This window comes from Oncorhynchus tshawytscha, linkage group LG21 (assembly GCF_018296145.1).
Source record: "Oncorhynchus tshawytscha isolate Ot180627B linkage group LG21, Otsh_v2.0, whole genome shotgun sequence".
NCBI lineage: Eukaryota > Metazoa > Chordata > Actinopteri > Salmoniformes > Salmonidae > Oncorhynchus > Oncorhynchus tshawytscha.
In genome coordinates, this window is record NC_056449.1 from 17,593,076 (window position 1) to 17,614,365 (window position 21,290).

The 21,290-nt window shown below is 41.2% G+C and overlaps 1 protein-coding gene across 1 annotated transcript in view; it reads right to left on the bottom strand.

Moving 5' to 3' along the window:
• The window catches only part of LOC112221054 (platelet-derived growth factor C), a 74,191-nt gene that overhangs the window by 22,396 nt on the left and 30,505 nt on the right, over positions 1 to 21,290 (bottom strand). The window contains exons 2-3 of the mRNA XM_024383123.2: positions 19,412 to 19,607; positions 11,230 to 11,407 (exon numbers count right to left, since the gene is read on the bottom strand). Coding sequence (XP_024238891.1) covers positions 11,230 to 11,407; positions 19,412 to 19,607 — 374 coding nt within the window. The remainder of the gene's footprint in view (positions 1 to 11,229; positions 11,408 to 19,411; positions 19,608 to 21,290) is intronic.

Below are 21,290 nucleotides of genomic sequence, written 5' to 3' on the forward strand. Positions count from 1 at the left end.
TTCCTCTGATGGCATTGAGGAGTACACCACATTAGTCATTGGCTTCATCAATAAGGGCATCGATGATGTCGTCCCCGCAGTGACCATACGTACATACCCCAAACAGAAGCTGCCGCTTTCAAGGAGCGGGACTCTAACCCGAAATCCCGCTATGCCCTGCGACGAACCATCAAACAGGCAAAGCGTCAATAAAGGACTTAAATCGAATCGCACTACACCGGCTTTGATGCCCGTCGGGTGTGGCAGGGCTTGCAAACCATTACAGACTACAAAAGGAAGCACAGTCGAGAGCTGCCCAGTGACACGAGTCTCCCAGACGAGCTAAACTACTGCAATACTTGTTTCGAGGTATATAATACTGAAACATGCATGAGAGCACCAGCTGTTCTGCTCTCCGCAACCGATGTGAGTAAGACCTTATAGTCTCATCGTTGTCGGTGATCAGGCCTACCACTGTTGTGTCATCAGCAAATTGAATGATGATGTTGGAGTCGTGCCTGGCCTTGCAGTCATGAGTGAACAGGGAGTACAGGAGCGGACTGAGCACGCTTCCCTGAGGGGCCCGTGTTGAGGATCAGCGGGGTGGATGCATTGTTACCTACACTTACCACCTGGGTGCGGCCCGTCAGGAAGTCCAGGATTCAGTTGCAGAAGGAGGTGTTTAGTCCCAGGGTCCTTAGCTTAGTGATGAGCTTTGAGGGCACTATGGTGTTGAACGCTGAGCTGTAGTCAATGAATAGCATTCTCAGGTAGGTGTTCCTTTTGTCCAGGTGGGAAAGGGCAGTGTGAAGTGCAATAGAGATTGCATCATCTGTGGATCTGTTGGTGCCGTATGCAAATTGGAGTGGGTCTAGGATTTTTGGGAAAATCTTGTTGATGTGAGCCATGACCAGCCTTTCAAAGCATTTCAAGGCTACAGACGTGAGTGCTACGAGTCGGTAGTCATTTAGGCAAGTTACCTTAGTGTTCTTGGGCACAGGGACTATGGTGGTCTGCTTGAAACATGTTGGTATTACAGACTCAGACAGGGAGAGGTTGAAAATGTCAGTGAAGACACTTTCCATTTGGTCAGCACATGCTCGGAGTACACGTCCTGTTAATCCATCTGGCCCTGCAGCCTTGTGAATGTTGACCTGTTTAAAGGTCTTAATCACATCGGCTGCAGAGAGTGTGATCACACAGTCGTCCGGACTGTATGATCTCCCCCCTCTGATGGTTTCACCACCATTCTGGTAGTTGTGGACAGATTTTCTAAATCATGGTGGCTTATTCCTCTCTCTGGTCTCCCTACCTCTCTCCAGGTTGCTGAGACACTGTTCCAGCAGATCTTCCGGCATGTTCCATTCATTATTAAACTCTCCACCTGCACTTGCTTCCCAACTCCCAGCGTCCACGTTATAGCTGTGGTTGCCATGCTGGTTAAGTGTGCCTTCTAAATAAATCACAGACAGTGTCACCAGCAAAGCACCCCCACACCATCACACCTCCTCTTCTATGCTTCACGGAGGGAACCACACATGCAGAGATAATCCGTTCACTTTCCCTGCGTCTCACAAAGACACGGCAGTTGGAACCAAAAATCTCAAATTTGGACTCATCAGACCAAAGGACATATTTCCACTTGTCTAATGTCCATTGCTTGTGTTTCTTGGCCCAAGCATGTCTCTCTTTTTATTGATGTCCTTTAGTAGTGGTTTCTTTGCAGCAATTCAACCATGTAGGTCTGATTCACTCAGTCTCATATGAACAGTTGATGTTGAGATGTGTGTGTTACTTAAACACGGTGAAGCATTTATTTGGGTTGCAATCTGAGGTGCAATGGACATATCCTCTGCAGCAGAGGTAACTCTTCCTTTCCTGTGGTCGGTCCTCATGAGAGCCAGTTTCATCATAGCGCTTGATGGTTTTTGCAACTGCACTTGAAGAAACTTTCTAAGATCTTGAAATGCTCCAGATTAACTGACCTTCATGTCTTAAAATAATGATGGACTGTCGTTTCTCTTTGCTTATTTGAGCTGTTCTTGACATAATATCGACTTGTTCTTTTACCAAATAGGGCTATCTTCTGTATTTCACCCCTACTTCATAACAACACAAGAATTCCACAAATGTACTTTTAACAAGGCACACCTGTTAATTGAAACGCATTCCTGGTGACTACCTTATGAAGCTGGTTGGGAGAATGCCAAGAGTGTGCAAAGCTGTCATCAAGGCAAAGGGTGGCTACTTTAAATAATCTCAAATATAAAATATACTTTGATTTGTTCAACACTTTTTTGGTTACTACATGATTCCATACATGTTATTTCATATTTTTGATGTCTTCGCTATTATTCTACAGTGTAGAATATAGTAAAAATAAAGAAAAACCCTGGAATGAGTAGGTGTGTCCAACCTTTTGACTGGTACTTTAAATCAAAACTATAATTCGGCCACTCAGGAACATTCATTGTCTGCTTGGTAAGCAACTCCAGTATAGATTTGGCTGTGTGTAGGTTATTGTTCTGCTGAAAGGTGATTTCAACTCCATGTCCTGTGGAAAGCAGACTAAACCAGGTTTTCCCTCTTGGATTTTGCCTGTGCTTAGCTCTTAGTTTTTCTTTTATCCTAAAAAATTCCCCAGTCCTTAACGATTAGAAACATACCCATAACATCATGCAGCCCCCACTTGAAAATATGTTTTGCCCCAAACATAACACTTTGTATTCAGGACAAAAAGTGAATTGTTTTACCACAAGTCAAGGGGTGTGAATACTTTCTGAAGGCATTGTATGTATGCATGCAGGTTCAATATACATGACATATGTATGTGTTCGGCATGCTGTACATATCTTCCTACTACTGTATAAATTTAGTTTAGAAACCAAGTGTCAACTCCCCTCTATCCCAAGCTGCTGTTCAAACAAATGCAAATATGAAAGTGCTTCCCAGAAATCCACTATCCGCAGTTGATTCAATCCCAGTCTAGTGTAAAGTATTCAAATCACCTGAGAAACATCCACACCCAGCAGTTGCTTTGCATTATAGAGGTACAGTATGTATCCTATCTAAATGGCTTCATCTCAGTCTACAGCACTTATAATGTACTACCACAGATCCCCCAATCATCAACAAATAAAACCAGCAGTGACATGGAGAAAACAGCATGGTGGCAGAATCGTAGGTTCCACAAATTCTCTCCCCCTATTGGACATTATATATAGCCCCTCACAATCCAGCCATGCCTCTTGATGTGCACTGTACGCCGGAGACTAAGCCAAAATACACCTCCTCCCTTCCACTAGAATAACAAAACAGTTCTACCGTAGAGCAAAAACAAATGGACAAATTGTAGACCTTAGGACAGATCAACATTGCTTTTGGGAATCACTTTTTAAGAGGCAAAAATTATACAGCAAACTGGATTCTTACACGGTTATGGATTCAGAGGTTTGGAGTGCCAGTGTAGTAAATGGTTTAAGGTATTTAATAAGATAATTAGTATTTACTCATCAAGATTAGGATTGATGAAGACTACAGAAAAGTTCACCTAGGGTTCAGAAGAGAAACTGCTGCTTAAGCTAATAAAATACTACTAGATCTCAGATCCTTGTTTGATTGACTGTAGGCCAACATTCAGATGATCTGTGGTTTGTGAATAAAACATACAACTAGAGCAGAAGAAAGCTGTCCTCATCTTCTCTCCCCTCATGACTTTCACATACATAAATAAATGCATCCATCGTAGAACTTTACAGTGCTTGAATGGGAGACTAAGCAAAGGAAGTTGATGTTGGTGTGCCGTGAATTTGGTGGAGGACCTATTCTGTATGGATTGACAGGAGTCACTGGGGACATTGTTCTGTAAAAAGATGCATTCAAATCAGTAAGGTCCTTATTCTCTGTAAATCTATCTGCTTTATAACGCTCTCTCCTGATATTCGTCTTGAAGATAAAGGAGAGAAACTATACAAAAATCAAGTCCCATCTGGTCTTTCTGACAACATCAATATGGTGCTATATGGAAGCATGATTAAACACCAAAGCTGCTCGTTCTTTTTAGCATGAACTGAAAAAGATGAACAATGCCTTTGTTCCACGGGAGACAATGAAACTCGTTTAGCAGAGATTGAAATGTCCGGGCATGCACAAATGCTTTAGTAAACACCTCGGGGAAATAAATAATGTTCTGGGCAGGGTATCACACATCAAAGAGAAACATATCTATTAAATCATTTCTGGAGGATATGCATCAGAAATTACCTTCCAGTAATCGTTGATGTGTAAAGTGAGATGGGATATTGGAGTGGAAATCACGGCAGCACCAATAAATAAGTTGTCAATGCCACAAGTGTTTTTCATTGCCCAAAATTGCGTAGTATCATCAAAGGTCCACTTTCAAAAAAACCTTGTGAGATTTATGATTCTGGGTATCATAATGTTCTCAAAGGCATTGAGTATGTTTACATGCACACTAATAATTCGATGTTAAACTGATTATGGCAATCGGCCGTGTCGGGCTCTCGAGTGGCGCAGCGGTCTAAAGCACTACATCTCAGTGCTAGAGGCGTTACTACGGACACCCTGGTTCGAATCTAGGCTGTATCACAACCGGCTGTGATTGGGAGTCCCATAGGGGGGCGCACAATTGGCTCAGCATCCTCCGGGTTTGGCCGGTGTAGGCCGTCATTGTAAATAAGAATTTGTTCTTAACTGACTTGCCTAGTTAAATAAAAGGTTATATGGCAAAAGTCATGTAAATACCTTACGCTGCTTATCTTAAATCGGCGTAAGGTCAAAATCGAAGTAACCATACACAGATTAAAAACACATGGTTTTCTGCGCAGTCTTTCAAATTATTAGGACATGTTAAAACCTTAAATCGGCATTCCAGCTTTGAATGTGATCTGCCCATTGTGCTATCACCAGTTGAATGTGTCTCCTTCTTTAGCATGAGTGAAGTGTGTTCGGATCAACTGAATGTATGAGTGTTATACAGTTTGTATGTTAAAACTACTTCTATGTCCAAAATAACATGTTCACTGTGGTGGAATGTCTATTTTGATTGCAGATGTTCTGCATTCAGTTCCATCAGGTAGCCTGATTTCAGATGTGTCCATGCAAACAGGATTTTTAGGGAAATCTTTCTTCTTGCAAAGCATGTAAACATTTTAATCTAACTATTATATTAATCTGACTAGCCACAATAATCGCATTATTGAGTGCATGTACAGTTGAAGTCGGAAGTTTACATACACCTTAGCCAAGTACATTTAAATTCAGTTTTTCACCATTTCTGACATTTAATCCTAGTAAAAATCCCTGAATTAGGTCAGTTAGGATCACCACTTTATTTTAAGAATGTGAAATGTCAGAATAATAGTAGAGAGAATTATTTATTTCAGCTTATATTTCTTTCAACACATTCCCAGTGGGTCAGAAGTTTACATACACTCAATTAGTATTTGGTAGCATTGCCTTTAAATTGTTTAATTTGGGTCAAACATTTCAGTTAGCCTTCCACAAGCTTCCCACAATAAGTTTGGTGAATTTTGGCCCATTCCTCCTGAGCTGTTTTAACTGAGTCAGGTTTGTAGGCCTCCTTGCTCGCACACGCTTTTTCAGTTCTGCCCACAAATTTTCTATAGGATTGAGGTCAGGTCTTTGTGATGGCCACTCCAATACCTTGACTTTGTTGTCCTTAAGCCATTTTGCCAGAACGTTCATTGTCCATTTGGAAGACCCATTTGCGACCAAGCTTTAACTTCCTGACTTATGTCTTGAGATGTTGCTTCATTATATCCACAACATTTCCCCCCTCATGATGCCATCTATTTTGTGAAGTGCACCAGTCCCTCCTGCAGCAAAGCAAACCCATAGCATGATGCTGCCACCCCCGTGCTTCACGGTTGGGATGGTGTTCTTTGGCTTGCAAGCCTCTCCCTTTTTCCTCCAAACATAATGATGGTCATTATGGCCAAACAGTTCTATTTTTGTTTCATCAGACCAGAGGACATGTCTTCAAAAACCTTGTGCAGTTGCAAACAGTAGACTGGCTTTTTTTATGGCAGTTTTGGAGCAGTGGCTTCTTCCTTACTGAGCGGCCTTTCAGGTTATGTCAATATAGGACTCATTTTACTATGGATATAGATACTTTTGTACCTGTTTCCTCTGTCATCTTCACAAGGTCCTTTGCTATTGTTCTGGGATTGATTTGCACTTTTCTCACCAAAGTACTTTCATCTCTAGGAGACAGAACGTGTGTCCTTCCTGAGCGGTATGATGGCTGCGTGGTCACATGGTGTTTCTACTTCCGTACTATATTTTGTACAGATGAACGTGGTACCTTCAGGCATTTAGAAATTGCTCCCAAGGAAGAACCAGACATGTGGAGGTTTACAATATTTGTTCTGAGGTCTTGGCTGATTTCTTTTTATTCTCCCATGATGTCAAGCAAAGAGGCACTGAGTTTGAAGATAGGCCTTGAAATGCATCCACAGGTACACCTTCAAATGACTCAAATGATGTCAATTAGGCTTTCAAGCTTCTAAAGCCATGACATAATTTTCTGGAATTTTCCAAGCTATTTAAAGGCACAGTCAACTTGGTGTATGTAAACATCTGACCCACTGGAATTGTGATACAGTGAATTATAAGTGAAATAATATGTCTGTAAACAATTAAATGTGTCATGCACAAAGTAAAAGTCCTAACCTGTCTTGCCAAAACTATAGTTTGTTAACAAGAAATTTGTGGAGTGGTTGAAAAACGAGCTTTAATCACTCCAACCTAAGTGTATGTAATCCGACTTCAACTGTAACTGTATTCAGTGATAGGAAAACATATTTGGAAAATTCTGCCTGACTAAACAGTCTTGGCCAAGGGAGGAAGCATGGCTTGCAAAGGGTCTCCTGTCACTGGATAGGATGCTAGATCTGCATGACTTCTGAAAAGTTCTGATCTAATGACACTTTGGGTCATTGAACAATCCAAATGGATCACCTTTAAACTGGAACATGGCTGAAGTTGGTGACATCACTTTTACTCACATTCACACAGGCCTCTACTCTATGGGGAAAAAAGGTGCTATCTAGAACTTAAAAGGGTTCTTCCTGGAACCAAAAGGTTTTTACTTGGAACCAAAAAAAGGACTCTCCTATGGGGACAGCCATAGAACCCTTTTGAAAAACTTTTTTCTAAGAGTGTATGTGCAAAATTAGGGTTAACTATGATCGGCCCAGCATACTATTAGTCTTGACAGATATCATTAAAGGTTAATGAACACAAACGGCTTCCTCTGTACTGTTTCCTATTTCAGAAAATGGGTTACAAGTTATTATACAACCAGATGAATGTAAATTATTATAATGTTTAGGGCAAATTGCATGAAAGGCTCTTAGTATTAAGACAGGCCTTTGTTTATGTGTATGCATGTGTGGGTGAGTCCCTTCAGTTAAGCATATTGGCCTGCAGATTTCATCTAATGAATATAACTAGATGTACACACTATACGGTGTAGAATAAGAACTCAGCTCCGCATTTGACCATCTTTATGTTATGAAAGTATATGGCAAACTTTTAGGTAGAATTTTGGGTGAAAAGAGTCATGGCTCACAGTAATAGAAGAAGGACAACATGTTAGGCAGCTGTATACTTGAGATTCTGAAAAAAGTATCAGAAACCCGAAAAGAGTCAGAAGGTACAGGAAATGCATTTGTTTAAAGAAATTCGTTGAAGTGTCAGCTCATCTACCAAAAAGAGAGCAGAGTCAATAAAACCAAGTGAAATAATGTGGTAAATATAAACCAAAAGAAAACTGCAAAAGCGAATGAAAAAAGGAAAAACAGACAAAAAGATGCACCGTTGCCGACCTCCTTTTCCCAATTGTGCCTGTCAGTAACAAATGATTTCTCTGCGCTGCAGGCCATTACGGATTGATGAAGGGAAGAGCTGTTTACTTAAGAGTGAGGCGCACACAACTGCAACATGACAGGTTAAAACATGGCAGTCTTCACTTCAGTTTATCTCTGGGGTTTTTTCGTAAGTGAATTGTGTGGGTATTAAGGGGCCTCTATGTGTGTGGTCTGGGATGAGGAAGGAGAGAGACGAGAGGGGAGGGGGAGGTTTGGGAGAAGACAGGGGTCAGGAAAGGAAAAACATGAGAGAGGGTTTAGAGAGAGGAAGAGGAGAGTCGAATAGGATGCGAGACATAGGATGTTAACAGACAGACAGAGTAAAGTGATCTTTCATGATCTAAAATGGGACTATTGACACACACCCTGCCAATAGAGGCTGACTGAATTGAGAGAGAAAGGATGGAAGAAATGGAGAGAAAGAGAGACAGAATGAGAGAGCCATGTAAAAAAACAGTTATATCAGACAAGTCCAAAGCTAATAGTTGGATCCAGCTCTAAATTCATTTTTTATATCAAATCAAATTTCATTTGTCACATGCACCAAATACAACAGGTGTAGACTTTATTGTGAAATGCGTTCTTACGAGCCCTTTCCCAACAAAGCCCAGGTAAAAAAAGTAGATAATAATAAAATAAAATAACAGTAACGAGGTTATATACAAGGAGTACCGGTACAGAGTCAATGTGCAGGGCCACGAGGTAGTTGAGGTAATTGTGGTAATGTACATGTACATAGGTGTAAAAGTGACTAGGCCATTAGGAGAGATAATAAACAAAGTAGCAGCAGCATATTTGAAGAGTGTGAAAGTGTGTATGTGTAAGTGTGTGTGTGGTGTCAGTATGCCTGTGTTTGTGTGTGTGTGTGTGTCTGTCTGTGTGTGTGTGTGTGTGTCAGTCTAGTATGTGTGAGTGTGTGGGTAGAGTCTAGTGAGTGTGCACATAGCCATTGCAAGAATTTCAGTGTAAAAAAATAAACATAATATAATAAGGGGTTCAATGCAAATAGTCCCTGTAGCCATTTGATTAACTGTTCAGCCGTCTTGTGGTTTGGGGGTAGAAGCTGTTCAGGAGCCTTTTGGTCCCAGACTTGGTGCTCCGGTACCACTTGCCGTGTGGTAATTGAAAAGGGCAGTGGGGAGTGCAATAGAGATTGTGTCATCTGTGGATCTGTTGCGGCAGTATGAGAATTGGAGTGGGTCCAGGGTGTCTGGGATAATGGTGTTGATGTGAGCCATGACCAGCCTTTCAAAGCATTTCATGGATACAGATCTGAGTGCTACGGAGTGATAATAATTTAGACAGGCTACCTTGGCCTTCTTGGGCACACGGACTATGGTAGTCTGATTGAAACATGTAGGTATTACAGACTGGGCCAGGGAGAGGTTGAAAATATCAGTGAAGACAACTTGCTAGCTGGTCAGCGCATGCTCTGAGTAAGTATCCTGGTAATCCGTCTGGCCCTGCAGCCTTGTGAATGTTAACTTGTTTAAAGGTCTTGCTCACACCGGCTACGGCGAGATTGATCACACAGTTGTCCTGAACAGCTGGTGCACTCATGCATGGTTCAGTGTTGTTTTTCTAAAAGCGAGCATAGAAAGTACTTAGCTCGTCTTCTAGGCTTGCTTCACTGGGCAGCTCGCTGCTGGGTTTCCCTTTGTAATCCGTGATAGTTTGTAAGCCCTGCCATATCCGACGAGCATCAGAGCCGGTGTAGTGGGATTTGATCTTGGTCCTGTATTGATGCTTTGCCTGTTTGATGGTTACATTGGCAGGCGTAGCATCCGGATTAGTGTCCCGCTCCTTGAAAGCTGCAGCTCTAGCCTTTAGCTCTGTGCGGATCTTGCTTGTAATCCATGACTTCGGGTTGGGATATGTACGTACGGTCACTGTGGAGACGAAGTTGTCTGATGCACTTATTAATGAAGCCGGTGACTGATGTGGTATACTCCTCAATGTTATCGGATGAATCCCAGAATATTTTCCAGTCTGTGCTAGCGAAACAGTCCTGTAGCTTAGCATCCATTTCATCGGACCAAATCCGTATTGAGCGCATCAATGATAGTTCCTGTTTGAGTTTTTGCTTGTAAGTAGGAATCGGCAGGATATAGTTATGGTCAGATTTGCAAAACGAAGGGCGAGGGAGAGCTTTGTATGTGTCTGTGTGTGTGGAGTAAAGGTGATCTAGAGTTTCTTCACCTCTAGTTGTACAGATGGCATGCTGGTAAAAATTATGTAAAACGGATTTTAGTTTTCCTGCATTAATATCACCGGCCACAAGGGGCACCACCTCTGGATGCTAATGTTCTTGTTTGCTTATGGCCCTATACAGCGCGAAGAGTGCGGTCTTAGTGCCAGCATCTGTGGTGGTAAATAGGCAGCTATGAAAAATATAGATAACTCTCTTGGCAAATAGTATGGTCTATAGCTTTTCGAGAGTTATTCTACTTTAGTTGAGCAGAACCTTGAGACTTCCTTAATATTAGAGACCACGCACCAGCTGTTGTTAACAAGAGACACAAACCCCTTCCCCTGAGCTTCCCCGCCGCTGCCGTTCTGTCCTGCCGATGTATAGAAAAAACATCTCGATTTATATTTTCCATGTCCTTGTTCAGCCATAACTCTGAGAAACATAGATCACGTTGATAGGATAGTCTCGAGCGGAGCTCGTCCAGTTTGTTCTCCAGTGATTGCGGATTCATCAATAGAACAGAAAGCAGAGGCGGTTTATCCACTATCTGACGTAGTCTTGTCAGGTATCCTGCACGCCGGTCTCTACAGTGCCACCTCCTCCTTCTCCACGTGTCGGGGACTTGGGCCTTTGCCTCCGACTCATTGAAGTAAAAGTCCTCATCCAAATCGAGGTTAGTGATAACTGCTCTGATGTCCAGAAGCTCTATTCGGTCATAGGAAACAATGTCGGAAACATTATGTACAACAAAAAGTTACAATCAGTGGAAAAAATATGGTCGGGAGCCCTAAAACGGCTGGTATTTCATCCAGCGCTGTTCTTCATCAGTCGGAGGAGAATAATTAGACGTGGATTGAATCCAACCAGAGTCAGCAGGCCATGCTGTGCCTGAGAACCTATCTCAACCAACTCTATTAACACTCCTGCACCATTGCCTCTAATCAAAACTTTGTCTGATTGGATCACAGGTGAATCAAATGTCAATACAGTCACGACTTCTATTACAACAGCACTTAGGTATAAACACTGGTCAAAACAAACACATTGAGAGAGGTTTGCACATACAGAACAACAGATGAAATAATAAGTCATTATGTAAGGGAGGGTTTTTGTGTTGTTTGTGTGCTCAGAGGAAAGGTGGCTTACCATTGGGAGCAGGGAGTAGCGAATGCTGAATCCGGGCTCGGAGGGGAAGTACTCGTCGGAGATAAATCGCACCCGGATCTGACTGCCTTTGGATGTGTGACTGTCGGGTACCTGGGACCCGCACCAGCGGCCCAGGATGGTGTTCTCAGAAGGCTCATCGATCTCCACAAAATCATACCTGGAAAAAGAACACAGAGAGAGGGGGGTAGTAGCGAGAGAGAGAGGGGAGGTGAGAGAGAGAGCTTTGGCTCGATATGTGTGGTCCCCTGAATTCACATTGCCATTGGAGACAGGACATAAAGTTGGCATTCATTGAAAGAGAGCACTTAATGCATATACTGAACATTACACACCAAACTGGGTGCTGGCACATTTATATATCCTCTGAGGCACTGAATTGGTGTGGAAATCTAGAGGGCTTTCATGGTTGCTTCTCTCAATCTGGGACCTTACCCATGTAGCATGATGCTATTTCAGAAATTGCCTGTGATTGCTTATTGTGAGGTTAGCTTTGTCCCTCTGGAGCCCTAATACACACCCCACTGAGCTGTAGCTGCCCTACACAGCCCCCCCCTGTTTTATATTTCCCTTCCCCTCCTCCCGCCCATCCATCCTTCATTCCACCCATCCAGTTCCCTCTCTCCGAGGAGAAAGGGCTATTCTATCACTAAATGGTTTCTAATGGTGGGGCCTAATGCTCAAAGTGTCTCCGCCAGGAGCGATGGGCAGCTCTATAATTTAGAGTCAATATTAAATGTAGAAAACATAAGCTGAGTATTGCTTGTGCAATCATTCAGCGAGCAACCTCAAGTGGGTTAGAAGGGAAAGTATTAGCAGTCGTTGCCTCTGGTTAGCGATAATGGGCCAGACACAAACCCTGGCGCAAGTCTATTAGGCTAACGCTAAACACTGTAAGCAAATGCATCTTTTGTTGAGTTTTGGATTGACTTTTTAATTAAACCTGTGTTCATTAGAAGTAGCATAGCACTCCACTGGCAACGATGCCTCTTGGCTCTTCAAATAAGAGTTACCTTGTCCGTGCCTTGTAAACCTAATCTGATAGATCTTTAGTCATATTACAGACGATTAAAATAATCTGTACTTTATTTGAGATTACATGATCACTTTCAGGAATTGAGTAGAAGGAAAACAATCAGGACAAATGTGCATCTGTGATTGTGTTTTGTAACAACGTATTCCGGCATAATAGGTTTTGTTACTCGATTTTGTTTACCGTTGATATTCAGATTTCTATTTCGGCTTCGGACATGGTGGACTCCTCACTGGTCTTAATGGAAATTACTTGAGTAACTAATTCACATCGTATCTCTATTGATTAATTGGTTTCAGAAATGTGGTCAATTAGCATTCTAGAGTGGAGAGAGGGGACAGACAACCTTACCTTGTTTCATCACTCTCTAAATACAGCAGAGTTCCAGAAAACCTTTAATCCTAATTTCAAAGAGTCGTTCCAAGGTAGTGGGTCTTGTTATTTTGTGGAACCTATGATCCACATTCAATAAACCCTTGTTTCACAGTCCACAGTCAAGTCTGGTACTAATCACTCAAGCGTTGTTGACAGGCACACTTACCTTTCATTCAGCGCTGCCAATAGAGATATTAGGTTACCGAGGACATTGTTTACATTTTCCGTCTCCCTGACAGTTTCAGTTTGAGCTGGTTTCTATAAAAACAACACAGGGGACACGCATACAACTAAAAAGGGATTTGCTGTGATGTTAAATAAACCTTGACTGACAAATTTCCTGACATGGTTGCCTTTGATTTGGGAAAGGTCACGCAGGAGGAAGCGAGGAGCTCGATGGCGTTCAGAGGGAGAAGGTGCAAACGTTTTCTTATATACTTGCAATAGTTAACATGCCTAATGTTATCAATATACTGTAAATCGCATTCAAACATGAATTTTGTTCAGTGCCTACAGTGCCTTCAGTAAGTATTCATACCCCTTGACTTATTTCACATTTTGTTGTGTTACAGCCTGAATTCATACAGAAGTATCTAATTTACATACACTACGTTCAAAAGTTTGGGGCCACTTAGAAATGTCCTTGTTTTTGAGAGACAAGCACATTTTTTGTCCATTAAAATAACATCGCATTGATCAGAAATACGGTGTCGACATTGTTAATGCTGTAAATGACTATTGTAGCTGGAAACGGCAGATGTTTAATGAAATATCTATATAGGTGTACAGGGATCCATGATCAGCAATCATCACTCCTGTGTTCCAATGGTACATTGTGTTAGCTAATAAGCCAAGTTTATCATTTTAAAAGGCTAATTGATCATTAGAAAACTCTTTTTAAATTATGTTAGCACAGCTGAAAACTGTTTCCTGATTAAAGGAGCTGGCCTTCTTTAGACTGGTTGAGTATCTGGAGCATCAGCACTTTTGGGTTCGACTACAGGCTCAAAATGGCCAGAAACAAATAACTTTCTTCTGAAACTCGTCAGTCTATTCTTGTTATGACAAAATAAAGGCTATTCCATGCGAGAAATTGCCAAGAAACTGAAGATCTCGTACAACGCTGTGTAGGTATTCCATAAAAAATCTGCCGTTTCCAGCTACTATAGTCATTTACAGCATTAACAATGTCTACACTGTATTTCTGATCAATTTGATGTTATTTAAATGGCCAAAATTTTTGCTTTTCTTTCAAAAACAAGGACATTTCTAAGTGACCCCAAACTTTTGAACGGTCATGTAAGTATTCACACCCCTGAGTCAATACTTTGCAAAAGCACTTTTGTCGGCGATTACATCATTGAGTCGTCTTGGGTATGCCTGTATCAGCTTTGCACATCGGGATTTGTGGATTTTCTTCCATTCTTCCTTGAAGATTGCTGTTCATTGCCCCCCTCCCTATCTAATTTAACAGAGATTGAAAATCTGCAAGTCTTTCCACAGATTGTCATTGGGATTCAAGTCTGGGATTTGGCTGGGCCACTCAAGTACTTTCACATTCTTGTTCTGAAGCTATATGAGCATTGCTTTGACTGTATGCTTGGGGTCATTGTCCTGCTGGAATGTAAATCTTCGCCCCAGTCTAAGGTTGTTAGCACTCTGAAGCAGGTTCTCATCAAGTATTTGCCTGTATTTGGCTCCATTCATTGTTCCCTCTATCCTTACCAGTCTCCCAGTCCCTGCAGCTGAAAAGCATCACTGTAGCATTATGCTGCCACCACCATGCTTCACGGTAGGGATGGTGTTAAACAGGTGATGAGCTGTGCCTTCTCCAGACATAGAGCTTTGCATTCAGGCCAAAGAGTTACATGTTTGATGTCATATAATCTTTTGTCTTATGATCCCAGTCTCTCATGTGCCTTTTTGCAAACTCCAGGCATGCTGTCATGCACTTTTTTCTCAGTAGTGGCTTCTGTCTGTCCACAATCCCATAAAGCCCAGAATAGTGAAGCGCTGTAGAGACTGTTGTCCTTCTGGTAGGTTCTCCCATCTCAGCAAAGGAACCCTGTAGTTCTGTCAGAGTGGTCATTGGGTTCTTGGTCACCTCCCTGACCTGTCCATCTTGCCCAGTTGCTCAGTTTGGTCAGACGGCCAGCTCTAGTCTGGGTAGTTCCATATTTTTTCAAATTCCCAATGATGGAAACCACTGTTCTCTTGGAACCTTTCCACACCCAGATATATGCCTCATCACAATTCTAACTCAGAGATATATGAACAGTTCCTTAGACTTCATGGTCAAATTTCTGCTCTGACATGGACTGTCAACTGTGGGAGCTTATATAGACATTTGACCAAACAATTAAATTGGCCACAGGTGGACTCCAATCAAGTTGTAGCAACATCTCAAGGATGATCAAAGGAAATTGGATGCCCCTGAGCTCAAGTTGGAGTGTCATAGCAAAGGGGTGTGAATAAATTTATTTTATTTTCAATAAATGTGCAAACATTTCTATAATCACATTTTCACTTTGTCATTATGGGTATTGTGTTAAGATGGGTGAATGAAAATAAAGTAATACATTTTGAATTCTGGCTGTAACAACATGTGGAATAAGTCAAGGGATATGAATACTTTTTGAAAGCACTGTATCTTTTCCATTCATTTGTGTTTGAGACATACAGTATAGCTGGATCTACACAACCTATGATGTGGGTTTTTGACTACATGCTGTAACAGTACACACAGTGCAATAAGCATCATTAGCTGTCAATATTCAGCCCTTCTTTCCTGATACGGTTTGGAGGACTGTGAAACAGGCTGACAGCCCCACAGTGGCAGATGGCTAATCTATAATGCAGTGCAACCTGCTTATTACATAGTTTCATGTGTAATGCCACACTCCAACACATTATTTATAGAAATACAGTAAAAGTTCTGGAGAATGATTAAAGCCACTGTAGCCGTGTGTCTCAAGTGTCTCTGTGCTGGCAATATGACTTTTCTCCGCGGGATTTGGGAAGAATGTTTTTCATCCCCCCTCAGACAAGCAGAATAGTAGATGAGCATCTGAACTACTAAAGATTATTCTCTTCTTGAGGATGATTGTTCACTGCAGGGGCTCTCTCTTTCTGTCTCTCTGGAGTTCCCCCCCCCACCACTCTTTAATTTGTTTTATCCCCGGCTACTGCTGCTAATTAGAGAACCACAGATTTGTATTCTCTTATTTATTTACTAGTTAATGTGCTGTGAGGCATAGGGTAGAGCACAATAAACAAGATAATGGTGTGTGTGTGTGTGTGTGTGTGTGTGTGTGTGTGTGTGTGTGTGTGTGTGTGTGTGTGTGTGTGTGTGTGTGTGTGTGTGTGTGTGTGTGTGTGTGTGTGTGTGTCAGTTAGGAAAATGTGACCGGGAAGATTTAAATTTACCGGCCATTTGAGAAATTGACCCATGGTCTGGTCAATTGGGTACGCTCTTAACAGGACTTGGAACTCCTGTAATGAAGCAGCCAATAAACTGTCATTTTAAATAATTTTCCAAAATGTAGGAAAACACCATTCTAAACCGATGGGAGCGGTTCCATATGTGACAGAGATGAACATACAGCAAATAAGGTGGGCATTTTTTCAGGAGGAGTTATAATGCTTGTTCAAGCATACACAGTTTAAAGACAAATGAATACTGCCTCCAGCTCACATTGTAAAATGGTGGGTGACGCGCTGATAGCCTGTTGTCTGCACTTGAATGGTGAATGGGAGGCGTGCTTCAATTGCCAATTGATGAATAGTAAAAATAGTAGCTCTTTTTACTCGTGCAACAAAACTGTTTTAACACACGAATGCATTTAGAAATTTTGCGCAATGAATGGGCTTATAAAAGTGCAGCAGCAACCAGCTGAGGAGCTGTAGGAGCATGTGATAGTTGTATTTGATAAATAAGATACATGATGACTAAGGAAAATACACACAGGCCAATTTAATTTCACAAAATTATGCAAATTAACCTTTTTTTGTTGTCATTTTGTCCGGCAACAGTTTTATTTTTTGGCTTTTCATTTTTAGCGTGTGCATGTGTAAGAGAGAAGCAAATAGGGGAGGGGGATACACAGACAGAGCGAGAGAGAGAGAGAGAGAGAGAGAGAGAGTGTAAAAGAGAGAGAAAGTGTGCATAAAAGAGAGAGTGTGTGTGTGTAAAGGAGAGAGAGACTTGTGAAGATGTCTCTGCTTCTGCTTGTGTGTGCACCTATTCATCTGTTTGCTATCTCTGCCAACTGTGTGTCTTGGGACCTGATCAAATAAAATGTGTTCTCTGTTGGAAAATGAAAGAAGAGGGAGGTAAAAACGGAGAGGTGGCAATGACTTGTACAACCATGCAAGTGGATGTTGTTATCGTCTGCTCCCATCCTCTAGGACTGCAACTAGTCCAGTCTTGTATGGAGGTAGGGCCAGCACAAAGGCTGTCAATCCTCACTCTTCCCCACCGTGGGACTCCTCCTCTTGGGCTTCAGACAGCAGAGTCATCCCATTCATCAAAAGAGATCCACCCACCCAAAATGGCTGAACGTGGGGTCAAATTACCAGCACTGAAACCTCTGGACACGATGAGACACCCTTTACTATAAAGTGTAAATGCCCCCTTTTGGTACTTCTGACCCCAGAATCAGCTATAGGATCAGCCTGAGTATGATATTATCTCTGGGGATCTGGCTGTCTGGAGCACAGTCATGTCATACATCATAACTACCATCAGGGGTCTCTCCAACAATAGCTAGCCACTCTCTGTTCTCTCCCCCTCTGCTTTCCACAGGATCTCTCCATACCAACCAGGCAGTCAGATTGGATGTATTGACACCCGGATGCTGAATATAATGCATGAAGGAAATCGATCACAGACTGGCTCTGCACCGCTGTCCCTAATGAACAGCAACAGAGACAAAGGTAGCTAGTAATTGAAAGGGGGTATTAGATCAAATAAGGGGAGGTCTAAGACCCTTCACAGACTTTAGCTCCTGAGGGAAAAGACCTCTCCATTATTTGTCCAATCACACACGAATTATTCACCCACGCCGTATGGCCTCAGCAAAACAACTCACTCTGGGCTGTACTTTTCCATTTTCATCAGCCGCCATACTGGGCAAAAGGCAATTTCACAAATGGGCCCTCTTTGATTCTAAATCTCTGCATGCTAACTGAACTCGGGAAGTCCTGATGAAAAGCTGGCTAAAGCATAGAGTAAAACTAGATTAACTACTACCACTGTAGATGGACATGTAGGCCTACATACTGCATAGTTGCAGTATACTGCACTGTATTGTCATGGTATGTCATGTATTTAATTTAGTTATTAAATGGCACGGTACACCCATCAGGTATATCTCAAGGTGAAACACAACATGCTGACTTGGCTATATTGGCAATTGAGTATGTTGGATTTTTATTTTACTATAAATCTGACAGTTGTATGTCATAAGTAGAGGTCGACCGATTATGAATTTTCAACGCTGATACCGATTATTGGAGGACCAAAAAACCGATACCGATTAATCGGCCAAATTTTAAAATTGATTTGTATTAATGACAATTACAACAATACTGAATGAACACTTATTTTAACTTAATATAATACATCAATACAATCAATTTAGCCTCAAATAAATAATGAAACATGTTCAATTTGGTTTAAATAATGAAAAAACAAAGTGTTGGAGAAGAAAGTAAAAGTGCAATATGTGCCATGTAAGAAAGCTAAAGTTTAAGTTCCTTGCTCAGAACATGAAACATATGAAAGCTGGTAGTTCCTTTTAACATAAGTCTTCAATATTCCCAGGTAAGAAGTTTTAGGCTGTAGTTATTTTAGGAATTATAGGATTATTTCTCTCTATACCATTGTTATATTTCATTAACCTTTGACTATTGGATGTTCTTATCGACACTTTAGTATTGCATTGTTGCATTATTACATTGCACGACCTTCAATGTTATGTCATAATTACGTAACATTCTGGCAAATTAGGCGGCCCAAACTGTTGCATATACACTGACTCTGCGTGCAATGAACGCAAGAGAAGTGACACAATTTCACCTGGTTAATATTGCCTGCTAACCTGGATTTCTTTTAGCTAAATATGCAGGTTTAAAAATATATACTTCTGTGTATTGATTTTAAGAAAGGCATTGATGTTTATGGTTAGGTACACATTGGAGCAACGACAGTCCTTCTTCACAAATATGCCCCGCATCGATTATATGCAACGCAGGACACGCTAGATAAACTAGTAATATCATCAGCCATGTGTAGTTAACTAGTGATTATGATTGATTGATTGATTGTTTTTTATAAGATAAGTTTAATGCTAGCTAGCAACTTACCTTGGCTTACTGCAGTCGCGTAACAGGCAGGCTCCGCATGGAGTGCAATGTAATCAGGTGGTTAGAGCGTTGGACTAGTTAACTGTAAGGTTGCAAGATTGAATCCCCGAGCTAGGTAAAAATCTGTCGTTCTGCCCCTGATCAAGGCAGTTAACCCACCGTTCCTAGGCCGTCATTGAAAATAAGAATGTGTTCCTAACTGACTTGCCTAGTTAAATAAAGATTAAATAAAGGTGTAAAAAAATTATAATAATTGTCCAAATCGGTGTCCAATAATATTCCGTTTGTTATGAAAACTTGAAATCGGCCCTAATTAAACGGCCATTCAGATTAATCGGTCGACCTCTAGTCATAAGCATATGTTATATGTCTTTATGCTTATGATCTTACTTGCATATTCCGTCCTCTGAGTCTTCCAGGCCGAACCTCTCGTCGAAGGACAAGTGGATTCTCATGTTGTCACTGGAGGCCATCAGTCTCCAGACCAGCACGGTACTCCTGGGGTAGGTAAATGGGAAGTCTGGACTATGGATCATTCCCTCTCCTACGACTGTGATTATCTTCTCATGCTGGAAATCTTGGACACCTTGGAAGAATTGTTGGGAAATGAGAATGTTACTTTTATGTTATATTTACATTGGTAGAAGAGTTGTTTCAGAGAAGATAAGTGTGTAAAGATGAACAGTAATGGTCAACTTCATCCCTGCTGGGGTTGCAATTGTGGTTTTATTTAAGACTTTGGCCATTTCAGGACACATGGTAGAAAACCTACTGATACAGAAGGCTAAGATGCTAATACAATAACTGTTTTTGGATGGCCATTTATTGGAATAGTAAAATACCATACTTAAAATAATAAACCTTGTATTCATGTGTAAATGGTAAGTGCAATGGGGTGGAAGCGTCAAAACCTCCAATATAATACATTACCACAGAAAAACCTCCAATATAATACATTACCACAGAAAAACTTCCAATGTAATACATTAGCACAGAAAAAACTCCAATATAATACAATAATACCACAGAAAAACCTCTAATATAATACCAAAGAAAATCTCCAATATAATACATTACCACAGAAAAACCTCCAATATAATACAATATTACCACAGAAAAACCTCCAATATAATACATTACCACAGAAAAACCTCCAATATAATACATTACCACAGATAAATCTCCAATCTAATACAATATTACCAGAGAAAAAAAGACATGAGAAAATGAATAAAATTAATATCTCTGAGGAAAAAGGAAGAATGCAATGACTGTTCTGCCATGCTAAATATGCGAACACCGAACAGATAATTAATCATTTATTACATAGAGGCTACCAGCTAAATAGCTTTTTTATGGAATATTGATCGTCAGAGCCGGATAATATTTAAAAAGTAATACATGGGAGTAATAAAAGTATAACTTAATGAATGGCTATGAGACCTCTTTATTGAAATGCGGAGACCACGGTTTTATGTTCTGCTAACGCAGCCAACTGTTTCAGAGAATTGCTGTGGGTAATGAAATTATCCTTGAAGGAATCAACACACATTAAGTTTTTACTCACAACAAGTTGGTTCGGGCCAGTAGCGGCCCAAGTAGGTAACAAGGGAAGAAACATTGAACATGTAAGCCCTGTTTGCAATGTACAGTAATGCACACTATAGTCTCAATCTGACAAGGGAAATCACAGTAAATTGTATTCTTTTATCTACTTTTGTTAGTAGAGAAACTGCTACAACATTAAATACAAACACTGAAGCAGGGTGACTTATGATAAGGGCCTTCATACTGTATTTGAGTGGGCCAATGTTTGTTCTAGTTTGCCCTGCGGTATAGTAAAGCATTTGTCCACTGCCCCTACCTAAACAGAGAATATGAACATATATCTATTAGACTATTTATTTAGTCAAGTAAAATTTTGCCCGAACACTCTCCCGTTTGACAAAAGATGTAGTGTTGTTACAAGCAGCACCTGTGTCCTTCCCTGTAGGGGCAGAGTATTTGAGTGAGTTTTTACAACCAGAGCAGAAAACAACAACAACAATCTCAAAGCACCTTTCTAACACAGACACTATAATTTCCGCAAATCTCTTGCCGCTGTCAGCTGTGATGCCGCATCTCGTCTCCATAAACTCCTGGAAGGAAGTTTGTTGGACACGGGGGCCATTAAAATGGAAGGCGGCGCTGTGGGTTTTTAACAAGCTCCCTACGCCGGTTGCCCCCGGGACCTGCGGCCAAGGGGTCTTAAATCAAATCCCTCCCGCCT